At 44.6% G+C, this 12,747-nt stretch overlaps 1 protein-coding gene across 8 annotated transcripts in view; it reads left to right on the forward strand.

The window, feature by feature from the left end:
- Positions 1–8,367, forward strand: part of LOC101166541 (oxysterol-binding protein-related protein 1) — a 34,031-nt gene extending 25,664 nt beyond the window's left edge. For 4 of the 8 annotated variants that reach the window (XM_011473721.3, XM_020702936.2, XM_011473724.3 and 1 more), the window contains 11 exons: positions 686–820; positions 3,249–3,346; positions 3,420–3,602; positions 3,731–3,838; positions 4,046–4,135; positions 4,864–4,990; positions 5,065–5,181; positions 5,257–5,380; positions 6,251–6,341; positions 6,485–6,505; positions 7,802–8,367. In XM_011473721.3, coding sequence (XP_011472023.1) covers positions 686–820; positions 3,249–3,346; positions 3,420–3,602; positions 3,731–3,838; positions 4,046–4,135; positions 4,864–4,990; positions 5,065–5,181; positions 5,257–5,380; positions 6,251–6,341; positions 6,485–6,505; positions 7,802–7,904 — 1,197 coding nt within the window. In that variant the 3' untranslated portion in view covers positions 7,905–8,367. The remainder of the gene's footprint in view (positions 1–685; positions 821–3,248; positions 3,347–3,419; positions 3,603–3,730; positions 3,839–4,045; positions 4,136–4,863; positions 4,991–5,064; positions 5,182–5,256; positions 5,381–6,250; positions 6,342–6,484; positions 6,506–7,801) is intronic. The other 4 variants (XM_023953967.1, XM_023953964.1, XM_023953965.1 and 1 more) reach the window with 4 other exon arrangements.
- Positions 8,368–12,747: the final 4,380 nt, after the last annotated feature.

The following is a 12,747-nucleotide window of genomic DNA, read 5'->3' on the forward strand; positions in this document are numbered from 1 at the left end:
TAAACAAAAATGTCAAGAACAAGCTGCCCATCAGTTTTATGGTTAACTTGGGTTTAGCAAGATTGGCTTTTGCTTTTTATCTTCAACTACAGACAACATTTAGGCCGCACCATCTGTTTTTGGGACTTTCAATGAGTAAATCTACCAAAAAAATAGAAGCTTCCCTGAGAAATCCAGTTTAATGGCCTTTTACACTTTAGATTAGAATTAACCAGAGAAGCTGTTTGTCAGTGTGGCTCTCACACTGTCACTTGCTGAAGCTTCACACTAAAGGTGAGAAGCTCATGGCTTTGAACCCTCCTGTCCCACAAAGTATGAGCTTGGCTGAAAACTGTTGTTAAAATAGTTTTGTTGCAGAAATTAGACACATGAAGTCATTTTGTGTGCTTCTGCATCCCGATTAAACTGTTCAAAGCATAAAAAAAAAAATACAAGCGAGATTTTCTTTATGTGAATGCGATTTTTGAAGACTATTTCTTCTTTCCAAAGGGGGGGGGGTATATTGTAAGCAAAGCTTTTGCTTAGAGCAACATGACGATCAGTGCACATTCAGCCAAAACTGCTTCCATCTTTTTCATCAGGGAGGATGCATATTTTACTTCCAGGAGGTTTCTGTATGAATGGACTCAATTTTCTTCTTTGTAATGACAGCCCGTCCCCCGTTTTCCCCTCGTGGCTCTTTCAGGAGCTCTCCAAGATTACAATGCCAGTGATTTTCAACGAGCCCCTCAGCTTCTTGCAGCGTCTGACGGAGTACATGGAGCACACGTACCTCATTCACCAGGCCAACGCCAGCTCAGACTCTGTTGAGAGGATGAAGGTAGACTTTATAGTTACATCCTGTGAAAATGGTGAACACACACAAGTGCAGCTCGCATGTTTTGTTTGTCACCAGCCATGTGCTCTTTTGCAGGTTGTTTGTTTGCAGTCATTCTTTGCAGCACTGCAGCAGTGTGCAGATCCAGGGAGCTGACACTAATGCAGAGCTGGCACATCCAGTGCGTTAGACTTCTTTGCTGATGACATGTGGCTTTCTGACGCCGTCTGTAGAAAGAGTGGCTGCGGAGGCAGTTAAACCTCACCCGTGACTGTTAACCATCCTGGAGTTAGGAGGGCTGCCAGTTTAATTCTTAATCTAACAGTGTATCATGTAAAGTGCACAAGCTCACTTCCAGGCTTCCTCCACATCATATAGGATGTTTCCACCTCTACAACTTCATTTGTCTTCTGCCTGATTTCTCTCACACATGACTGGAAAGTGTAGCCTGTTTTTTAAAATGTCAGGGAGTTACAAGATTGGTAGACTATACTCAGTGGCCTTGCGGTAGAGTGTCTGTCTTGAGAAAGGAAGGATTTGAGTTCAAATCCAGGCTGAGTCGTAGCAAAGTCTCTAACAATGGGACCCAGTGCCTCCCTGCTTGACGCTCAGCATGACGGGGTTGGATTGGAGGGTTAAACCACCAAATGGTTCCCGAGCTCGGCTGTGTCTGCAGCTCACCGCTCCCCCAAAGGATGGGTCCAATGTGCTGAACAAACTAGCTAATGGGACTTAAAAACTGACACGTATATAAACAAGTCATGTGAATAATGGCATCCTTTAGTTTACTTTTAAAGACCCACTCCAATGAAAACAGTGTTTTGGTGTTTTTAACATGTGTTTGAACATTTTCTCATGCTGGAAGACATTTAAGGATTTAAAACTGCTACTGCATTTCTGAGCATTTCTTTATTCAATTCATGATGATTAGGAGCAGATGAAAACCCACAATTTGGTAAAGCTCTCACTTTACACAGCTACTGAAATGGGCGGAGCCAAAGTCTGTCAGTTCTGCTCCATTCTGATCATCCACTGTCAGACAAACAGATCCATGAACGTCTTTGTTTTCCTGTCTGAGCTGGAATCTGGATCAGAACTGGACGGCTGGATAGATCTGATGTCGCTTGTCAGTTTTGTTGTACAGCTAGTATTAGGTTGATGTTGTGAGGGGCAGCAAGCTAGTGGGAGAGAATGTAAACAAAGGGATGATGGAATATCAGCAGAGGGTTACCTATGCGCCATCAACCCCGTCCACAACCCAGAGGTGAATTTCTAATCAACTCCTGCTGCTCTGCAGAAACTATGTCCAAGAAAACGACACACACAGGGTTTTATGATTTTGGCTATAAACCGCAAAATCATAATGAAAAGACCACTGAGAAAACTTTGATAATAGATCAGAAGATGATCTGAGTGGAGAAAACACATAATTCTGCAGTTTCTATACATTTCTGGAACAAAAATTAGATTTGGGTAAAAAAAATATAAAAGTGTATTTTTTTTAAAATATATATTTAAAACTCCATAACTGCTGGACTTTGCAAAAGACTCAAACTTACCAATCAGGTGTTTACATTTATGTTTGAATTATAAAAAGGTAAAACTCCAGATTTCTTCATGTGTGTATTTTTGTGATTGGGAACACATTTGCTGCCTTCAAATGGTTGTTATATTCTGTGTTCATGCATAGATTTTCTTGGAAGCTCTTTAACAAAGGTCATTTTGAAACCCTCGCAGTGTTCACCTTCCTGTTGCTGCTTAAACAGACTCAGTGCTGAGGTCCTGGACACTTTGTCATCAGTGTTCCATGTTCTGCACAACACAAAGCATGTAACGTCAATTCATTGCATAAAGTTGATCTTGAATGAGCGAACTCCTCCGCTTCTGCACCCAGCACCTCTCACCAGCATCCTCAGATGTTCTTCCACTCATCCGTTTGTGTTTGTCTGCTTTGCACACTCAGTTGTGGAGTAACACAACACATGGGACGGTCAAAAGACTGTTGCTCTCAGGTGCAAGGTGTGTCTGCAGAGCGTCCTGATGACACATCTATCAATACCCTAAATCAATTCACCAAAGATGAACATCCAATACTACATAATAAATTCAATATTTATCCAATACTCTATCGGCTGCAAAATATCTGTTGTCTGAACATAGAGAATGTTGCTCCACTTGGATAAAATCCTCTGCACTGGATGCTGCCGTGCAGCCAAAACCTGTCTGGTGTTTATGTGCAGAAAAAACTCCTTAGCATTCAGAATGTTTTTCAATTTCAACAAGTAAGAACTTCCTTGGACGGTTGTGACTGTGGCACAATAAACAAACATGTTTGTATTTGTCCTCTCTGGGGACAAGTGGGGGCACTTGGTTTCAGACTTGCTCAGAGGCTCATGCTGGTGGCTTTGGTGTGTTTATCTGCTGCTGGCAGTGTGTGGCTGCGTTTGCCGTGTCCGCCGTGGCCTCTCAGTGGGAGCGCACAGGGAAACCCTTCAACCCTCTGCTGGGGGAAACCTACGAGCTGGTCAGGTGGGTGGGCTGCAAGGAGCTTCTGCACAAAGCTCCCAAACTCCCACTGATGCTCTCCCTCGTGCTTTCTCAGAGAGGATCTGGGTTTCAGGCTCATTTCCGAGCAGGTGAGCCACCATCCTCCGGTCAGCGCCTTCCATGCTGAGGGCCTTAAGCAAGACTTTGTGTTTCATGGATCCATCTACCCAAAGCTGAAGTTCTGGGGCAAGAGTGTTGAAGCTGAACCAAAAGGCACCATCACCCTGGAGCTCCCCAAGTAAGAACCCTCAGAAAACTGAGGAAAAGTGACAGAATAAAAAGGATCCGGCTTCATTATGTCTGGGCAGTCATGCCTTTCCCTAAACACGTGAAACGTCCAACCTAAGGCATGAGTTTGTCTTCAAGGTACAACGAAGCCTATACGTGGACAAATCCTACCTGCTGTGTTCACAACATCATAGTGGGTCAGCTGTGGATCGAGCAGTACGGAAACGTGGAGGTGATCAACCACAGGTAACCGCGTCCGTGTGCACGAGTGTGGTCTGACCTGAAGCCTGGAACAGAACTGAGTCTGTGTTCTCATGGAACCAAACTGCTGTCTGTCTGTCTGTGGAATCAAACCCTGTTATCTGGTTAGGCTTACGTGGGCCAAAAAATGAACCAAAATTAATGTGTTTTTAAAGTAAAGAAAAAAATGTTTTATTTCCTTTCTTTCCACAGAACTGGTGAAAAGTGCTGCCTGAATTTCAAACCATGTGGACTGTTTGGGAAAGAGCTGCACAAAGTGGAAGGTCATATTTTTGATAAAAGGTACAGAACACTCTTGAGGAATAAAAAGCTTTTTATTTTTATTTTTTAGACATTCTTCATCAAGTTGCCTTCAAATAGAATTATTCATCCTTTTTTCATTCCCTTTTATTCTCAGAATTTCTGGTTTATGCTCGTAAAAAAAAACAGTGTTAGACCTTCACAATCAAACTGCAAACATGTCTGCATGATGGCTTACAAATGACAACTAAAGCTTATTTTAGAGAAGACAGGATGCAGCACTGTGCTGACTGCTATCCAAAGATTTATCAGCAACAACCAAAACCATATTCAACACTTTTAATGAAAACATTTCAGATCTGAATACTCTTTCTTTTAGCTGACCTTATTCTCTTCATCCATCCAGTCATCAGTGATAGTAAAAAAAATAAAAATGGAGCTTTCATTGGTGCTGTCTGTTCCTGCAGAAGAACAGTTCTTGGTATTTAAACTGTATTTCAGCAAAGAGTCGGTCTGGAGGGTTTCTGCACAAGCGTGAAATGAAAGTCAAAATAGACAAACTTCAGAGTGTAGAAAAGAAGATGACTGGATCCCAATTTATCCTTAACGTATACGGCTAAAGTTAGGCAGACTCACAACACACAGGTCCGTTGTTCAGCAACGGACCTGTGTGTTGACGCACTGAAACATCCAAACCCCCCCAGGTGCAGAACCTTCCCAGGTCAGAAATCCTTTCTGCTGTTTGACAGTGTGTTTGTGTTTTTTTACAGCAAAAAGAAGCTGTGTGCGCTCTATGGGAAGTGGACAGAGTGTCTCCATGTTGTTAACACGGCAGCCTTTGAAGCTCACAAGAAAAATGACAAGAAATCCTCTGAGGACAAGAAATCCAGCAAAGCGGTATGAACCCCTGAGTAGAAAGAGAACCCTTTTAATAAAGACTCCTGCAGGCTGATAAGATTGTTGACTGACAGCAGGGCAGCAGTGGAGACCAGGAGGACGTTCCTTCTCCAGCTGCAGACACTGTGGAGGTGATTCCTGGCAGCCAGCTGCTGTGGAGAATCGCTCCCAGACCCACCAATTCCACCCAGGTGCTACACCGTTGTGCACGATGTGTGCGTCACACAAGCTATGGCATTTTAACATAAGTTGTGTTTTTATTGCAGATGTACAGCTTCACATGCTTCGCCATGCAGCTGAATGAGCTGACCCCAGAGATGGAGGGAGTCATTCCCCAGACCGACTGTAGGCTCAGACCTGACATTCGCGCCATGGAGAACGGCAACATTGGTAAACATGTTCTTGCTGCTGATCAGAACCGGTTCTGTGGATCTGGGCAGACACTTTCAATTGTGGTTCAGGATTTAACCCCAACAAAACCACGTGTGGGAAAATGTTAGCGCTTCCACAGGATGCAAGGAATGCCGAGTAGCGCTAATTAAATGCTGAGAGCATGAAGCTCTGGACGGCAGCATCCCGCTTTGTGCTAGCTTGAAGAAAATTCAGAGACTTTAGTCCCACAGAGCTTTGATTTTCTGTTATGAGTCAAAGCACTTTGCTGATGGTTTCAACATTTGTAAAAGTGCCAGAGAACATTGTGGGGGCCTGGCTTTGCAACTAACTTCTGACTGGAGACCACCGGAATGGCCTGGAGGTCACACATGAAAGCTAGAAGAATTTCTCCCAAACTCGAGAGGAGTTAGTGCAACATTTGTCTGACATCACCTCAGGATGCGTGTAAATTGGAAAGAGAAGGTCTCTTTTCTTCAAATAGAAAACAGAACCACAGGCTCACATTTACAAGAGAAGACCCTTTAACAAGAATGAGTCAGACTAAACGGGAGAATTTCTGCAATAATATCAGGCAAAAAACCCTACGCATCAGCAAATGACTTGAATTTACTGTTAAGCACAACCGTGGAGAAATAATAAGCCCGTTTTCTTTACACCAATAAAAACATCCAGCATGTTCCGCTCCTGTCTGTGCAAAAACTGAGCCAAGCTGAATGTCGGTGGCCCAACAGGTTGCAGTGATTTAATCAGCGACTGTGATCATGATGATTGCAAAACCGTGAGAAATGTGTGCAGAAAAAAATGTTACAAACTTCAGTCGAGCAAAGCCATGTGGGACTGTTGTGACTGGCTGGTTTGATCCAACAGACCTCGCCAGTGAAGAGAAAAAGAGACTGGAGGAGAAACAAAGAGCCGCTCGCAAAAACCGAAGTAAATCTGAGGAGGACTGGAAGTCGAGGTGAATTCTTCTCCTTCCTTGATGCTTCCTGCATGAACAATGGATGCAGTTTGGTTGCTTCTGTTTGCACGGTTGTTGCACTTCCATGTTTTAATATGCTGTCTCCTCCTCCTTCTCTGTGTCATCCTCGCATTGATGGAAAGAAGTCCTGCCCTGGGCCCCAGGTTAGTGATGCTTGCTGTTAAATGTACATGACATAAATGATGTGAGCAGGTGTGGTTCTGCCTCTTACCTGAAACTAAAGTCATCCTCCAGGGCGTCCTGCTCTCTAGCAACTAACAGCTGTACATAGAAGAACAGTACGAAGAAAAAAACATGTCTTTAGTTTGGTATTTTGCATTTCAGACCCCCAAGACATTCTTTGGACATGATTCATGATCATTTTCCTGAATCCTGAAAGACATGTAGATCATGTCCACTCTTTTTTTCTATTAGGAATTTCAGTCTCTGAACCTGAAAGTTCCCAAAGCTGTTTTCTATGTGAGAGAGACTTTGTTTTTAAAGTTTTGTTCAACTTTCTGAAACATTTGATGATCCTTTTTAGATATCCATGGCCATCTTTCCTCTTTAAAAGCAGTTTGTTTGTATATAGTTTTTTCATTTCTTAGAAATGAATCATTTCTTTTTATCTCCATCCATCCATTTTCTTAACTGTTTATTCCCTTTCGGGGTCACGGGGTTGCCGGAGCCTATCCCGGCGACTTGGGCGTAGGCAAGGGATACCCTGGACTGGTCGCCAGTCTGTCGCAGGGTAGAATATCCTCAATCACACATCCATTTGCTCTCACACTCACACCTATGGACAATTTACAGTTACCAATCAACCTATGTAGCATGTTTTTGGACGGTGGGAAGAAGTTGGAGATCCCGGAGAGAACATGCAAACTCCACACAGAAAGGTCCCCCATTGATGTTGTGTTTTTCACATCCCCCAGCCGGGACTTGAACCGGGGGCCTTCTTGCTGTGAAGCAAGAGCGCTAACCACTACGCCACTACGCCACCGTGCAGCCCCTTCTTTTTATCTGTGATTGCAAAATGGAAGCATGTTAACAAGTGTAAAAAAGTGGATACTGAACATGAATTATCTTTGGTTTCATGTTGTTTTTTGAAAGAAAAGAAAGTGTGACTGTTTTTTTGTTCTTTTATATTAGGATTCTCTCTACATCCCACTGTTTAGCTTTCTTTTATTTTCTGTGTGTTGAGTGTAGAGCCACTGTTTGAACGGTTTGAAGCTGATAATCTTCCCCTCTTTTCCACCAGCATGAGAGCTCCACTTACTGGCACTATTCGCAATTACTCAAACATCACAGGTGTCCTCCATCCCCATCAGGCCTTCACTGCCCTATCGCTCTTAAGGATAATCACCTTTAACTGATCTTGAGATGAAGCCTTCCCTCTCCTTCAGCCCTTTTCTTCTCGTCCACCTCCTGCCTCTCTAACACATCTGCACTTTTTCCAGGTGGTTTCAACAAGGCCAGAACCCCCACACCCGCTCCCAGGACTGGCTCTTCTCAGGCGGATACTGGGACCGGACGTACCCCAACCTGCCGGATATTTACTAATGCACATCTGCTGCCTCGCAATAATGGCTCCACAAGGAGCAGTTTCCACTGTTCAATTTTTTTATTTAAAAAAAACTAAAGTTACTCGCACACAGACAAAGAAGCACAATGTAAATAGCCTGGCCTTAATCCACTTTATGACCAAAAGCTGTGCATTAAACATGTCTCAATCATTAGTTCAAATACTTTCCCTAAAGAAACATGGTTGTTTATGTATATATTGGACTGTTGGCTCAGGTCCATGGCGTTCATGGTTTTAGTGAACATCTATCTACTTCAAATTCTTCCTCACTGTATGTTTGTATATATACAGCTCATGTTATTCCCAGTTTGTCTGGATTTGAATCATTTTACAGAACCTCCAGCAGGAGTTAAGTAGAAGCTGACGTGAATGTATCTTCCTCATGTATCCTGTACAAATCTGTTCCACATGTGTTCCATTTAAACCTGTACCACCCTGATAGAATGACTCCCTGAATCATTTGTGGGCTTTAGGCATCCATGAGGTATGAAGACAGTTCTACCATGGTCCAGCTGAATACTCGATTAGGATTGGCTGTTGGGTGTGGATTAAAAAGTTATTATTATACTTTCTGGTCATATACCCCTGGTTCAAGTCCCGGCTGGGGGACCTGAACCACAACACCACTCGAGGTTCGCTCAGCTGTTACCATGACAACGCGCCACACCACGTAACAAATAGTCACCTTTTGTAAAAAAGTGATTTGAACCTAAAAAATAGCAAGAATAAAGTTCTAAAAAATGTATTTCATATTTATTTATTTTGTAAGTGACCATGGTATAAGGGGGATAATGGCCTTCAAAGTGTGCATTATCAGAAATCCACGGACTTTGCAGAAGCAACTGTCCAATGCTCAGAGAGGCAGCAAGTTGTCAGAGATTCATCATTGTCATTTTTTATCAAAAGGCCAGGGCCTGTCCACAGACGCACTCAAATATTACAAACATACCTGGCTGCAAAAACCCTCACACATACATGTCAAATCAGACACAATACAAATACAGAGCAACTCACACATACTGTGTATACACATACAACAGGGGTGGGCATGATTTCCAGATAGTCTTGCCCTACTCATGGCTGATTACCTGGTTCAGGTGTGTCCAGCCAAGCAGAACATGCCAGAGCAGGGTATGTTGGAAAACATGCAGGAATGCGGCCCTCAGTGCCCACCTCTGACATACAATATATTACAAAAAGTATTGGCCCAGCCATCCAAATTATCTGAATCAGGTGTCCTAATCTCTTGGCCGTGCCACAGCTGTTTCAAATCAAGCACTCTGGCATGCAGACTGTTTTTACAAACATTTGTGAAAGAATGTTCTGTTCTCAGGAGCTCAGTGAATTCCAGTGTGGAACTGTCATTGGACGCCACCTGTGCAACAAATCCTGTGGTGAAATTTCCTCACTCCTAAATGTTCCACAGTCAACTGTCAGCTCCATCAGAACAACATGGAAGAGTTTGGGAACAACAGCAACTCAGACATGAAGTGACCCCATAAAGTGATGGAGAGGGTTCAAAGGATGCTGAAGCATATTGTGGAAAGAGGTCACAGACTTTCTGCACAGTCAACTGTTACAGAGCTCCAAACGTCATGTGACCTTCAGATCAGCCCAAGTACAGCATGCAGAGAGCTTCATAGAATGGGTTTCCATGTCAGAGCAGCTGCATCCAAGCCACACATCACCAAGTGCAAAGTGTTGATGCAGTGGTGTAAAGCACGCCACCACTGGACTCTAGAGCAGTGGAGACGCCTTCTCTGGAGTGATGAATCACACTTTTCCATCTGGAACTCTGATGGACCAGTCTGGGTTTGGAGGTTGCCAGGACAACGGTACATTTGGGACTGCATTGTTCTGAGTGTGAAATTTGGTGGAGGAGGAATTATGGTGTGGGGTGTTCTGCACAAAGTCCTGACCTGAAGCCCATAGAACACCTTTGGGATGAATTAGAGCAGAGACTGAGATCCAGGCCTTCTCCACCAACATCAGTGTGTGACCTCATCAATGCTGTTTGGAAGAATGGTCACAAATTCCTAGAAACACTCCTCAACCTTGTGGACAGACTTCCTAGAAGAGTTGAAGCTGTAATAGCTGCAAAAGGTCGACCAGGATCATACTGAACTCTATGGGTTAGGAATGGATGGGACTTCAGGTGGCAGGAATAAGGCAGGTGAACCGATACTTTTGGTTGTATAGTGTAGGTTTCCATACAAACACATTTCCAGCATACATGTATATCATACAAGTATCCTGTTTATGTAAAGGTGAGCTGGTGCCTGTCCTCCGGTCTGTTCCATTGTGGGCGATAATGATATAAAGTGTAGAAAAACAAAAAAAAGGGGGAGTACCCGGTCACCACAGTACAGCGATCTGCTCCCCGCATACTAAACACATGGCTTTACTTCCAATCTCAGTGAAAAATACTCAGCATTCGGCAACTATCTTATACTTTTTACCCTAAGCGGACATTTTTCCAATATGTTTTGTTGCACCGCAGCCCTTCAAAATGCTGGTCACAATTTCGGCATCCTTTTGGGTAGAGTTGAGGGTGCTGGGAATCAATCTCATTTGGCTCAAATCTTACAAATTTTGGCAATGTGTTTATTTTGTGATTTCCCATTCACCTAACATGGGCTGGTCAGAGTCAAACAAATGGCCATTGCCGGTCCCCGGGCCAGATAATGCTCAGGACTGCTCTAAAGTGTCCAGAGGTGTGCATGTGTGGATGTGTTTGCCCTGTGACGGACTGGCGACCTGTCCTGGGTGTACCCCGCCTTTGCTCACCAGTAACCGGGACAGGCTCAGGCGACCACATGACCCCAATGGATACAGCAGGTCAAGAAAATGGATGGATGAACGGACGGAAGGAAGGAACGAACTGTGTTTGTTGTTAGTGTCATGTCTTCTTTTACCCTGTTCTATGCTGGAGAACTGTTCTGAATTGCCATTGTTGACTAATTAAGTTATTTTTCTATCTTCTAGCTCGCTAAACTCGCCTTTCTTTCGACACAAAGGATCGATCATGTCAATAGATTGTAGTTTTTGCTGACAGGTTACAAGCTCTTTGTGTTATGGTTGCCCTCTAGAAGTGTTTCTTTTGGTTGCTTCTCTGGCAGGTTTACTGTGGTCCCTCACTAATTGATCACAGCTGCCTGTAATCATGTTGCTTCCTATTTAAGTTCTGTTCTCTCTGTGTTTTGTGTTGGAGCGTCTTCTCTGTTTGGTTCAAGTAAATGCTTAAACTTGATGGATTTGTTTGAGTCTTCCTGCTTCTGGGTTTATTCTATCTGACCACCCGTTATATTACGCTCCAACCATGTTAAAACCAGCAGGAAGTTTGGAGAACAGAGATTTACTCCAGCCATCTGCAGATCTGGACTCTGCTGCTCTGCACCAAGAACTGCAGGGATATAAATCCGGATTACAGACACTCAGTGATCGTCTCACGATATTGGAGCACATCTCCCCATCTTCTTCCGACCAGATCCGGCTGGGACCTCTGGAGCCATTTGATGGGACAGCTATCGATTGTCGAGCGTTTTTGTCCTCCTGTCGGCTCAATTTTGAGTGAGTTCCCCTCTGAGCAGAGCAAAGTGGTTTCCTGACCGGTCGGGCCAAATGCTGGGGTTTGGCAAAGTGGGACCAAGGTGCCAAGTTTTGCAGCTCGTTTCGAGTTTTCTCCTCTCACCTGCTCTCTGTGTTCAATCCAACCACGCCCAACCGAACAGCCGCCGCGGAGCTTCTCCGTCTCCAACAAGACTCTCGCAGTGTTGTGGATGACACGGTGGAATTCCGGACTTTGGCCGCCAGCACCCGCTGGTCGGACGAAGCACTGGTGGACGTTTTCCTTCAGGGTCTCTCCTGCGCACTCAAAGACGAGCTGGCGGCGAGGGAGGTACCAGACGAGCTGGAGAAGCTGATTGACTTCGCGGTCCGCATCGATCGGAAGATGAGGGCACAGGGTCGTGAACAGCGCAGCAACACTGGGTTCCGCCCATCGCTTCCTGAGTGGGTTTCCCCACCCCCCTCCAGCACTCCACAACGAGCCTCCTCTCCCCCATCAGAACCAATGCATCTGGGAACTAACCGTCTCACCCCCTGCTGAGCGACGGCGCCGCATTAGAGAGGGGCTTTGTTTGTACTGTGGACAGTCTGGCCATTTCCTCCGAAACTGTTCGGGATGTCTCGAGTATAGGAGGGACCTGGTGAGTCGTGTTTCCTCCTTCACCCCGCCATCACGGCCATCAGTAAAGGTCCTGGTGGTACACACAGGAGCGAGGGAGGAGTTCGAGACCCTGATTGACTCCGGTTTTGATGGTAATTTGATCTCTGTAGACGTGGTGAACAAACTGTCATCCCTGTCAAATCTCTGTCTACCGTCTCACTAATTCATGCCCAAGTTGGCTCCATCACGCATAGAGTTTCAGCACGCACTGTAAATATAAATGTGACTTTCTCTAGTAACCATGATGAACTGGTTTTACGTGGTGGACTCTTTGAAGCCCCTTGTTTTCGTTGGTTGAGTAAACATTATCCACACATGGGCTGGGTTTTGGATGTGTATTCTCCTGGAGTTTCTTTTGTATGTTGAATAGTTCGGTTGCGGCAGCAGTACATTCCTCTGATAGGCAACCACTTCCTGAACCTCTAGACCGGGGGTCGGCAACCCGCGGCTCAGGAGCCGCATGCGGCTCTTTAGCGCTGTCCTAGTGGCTTCCTGGAGCATTTTCAAAAATGTTTGAAAAAGTAAAAAGATGGGGGAGAGAAATATATTTTTTGTTTTAATATGGTTTCTGTAGGAGGAAAAACAGGACACAA

Source organism: Oryzias latipes, chromosome 4 (assembly GCF_002234675.1).
Source record: "Oryzias latipes chromosome 4, ASM223467v1".
Lineage (NCBI taxonomy): Eukaryota > Metazoa > Chordata > Actinopteri > Beloniformes > Adrianichthyidae > Oryzias > Oryzias latipes.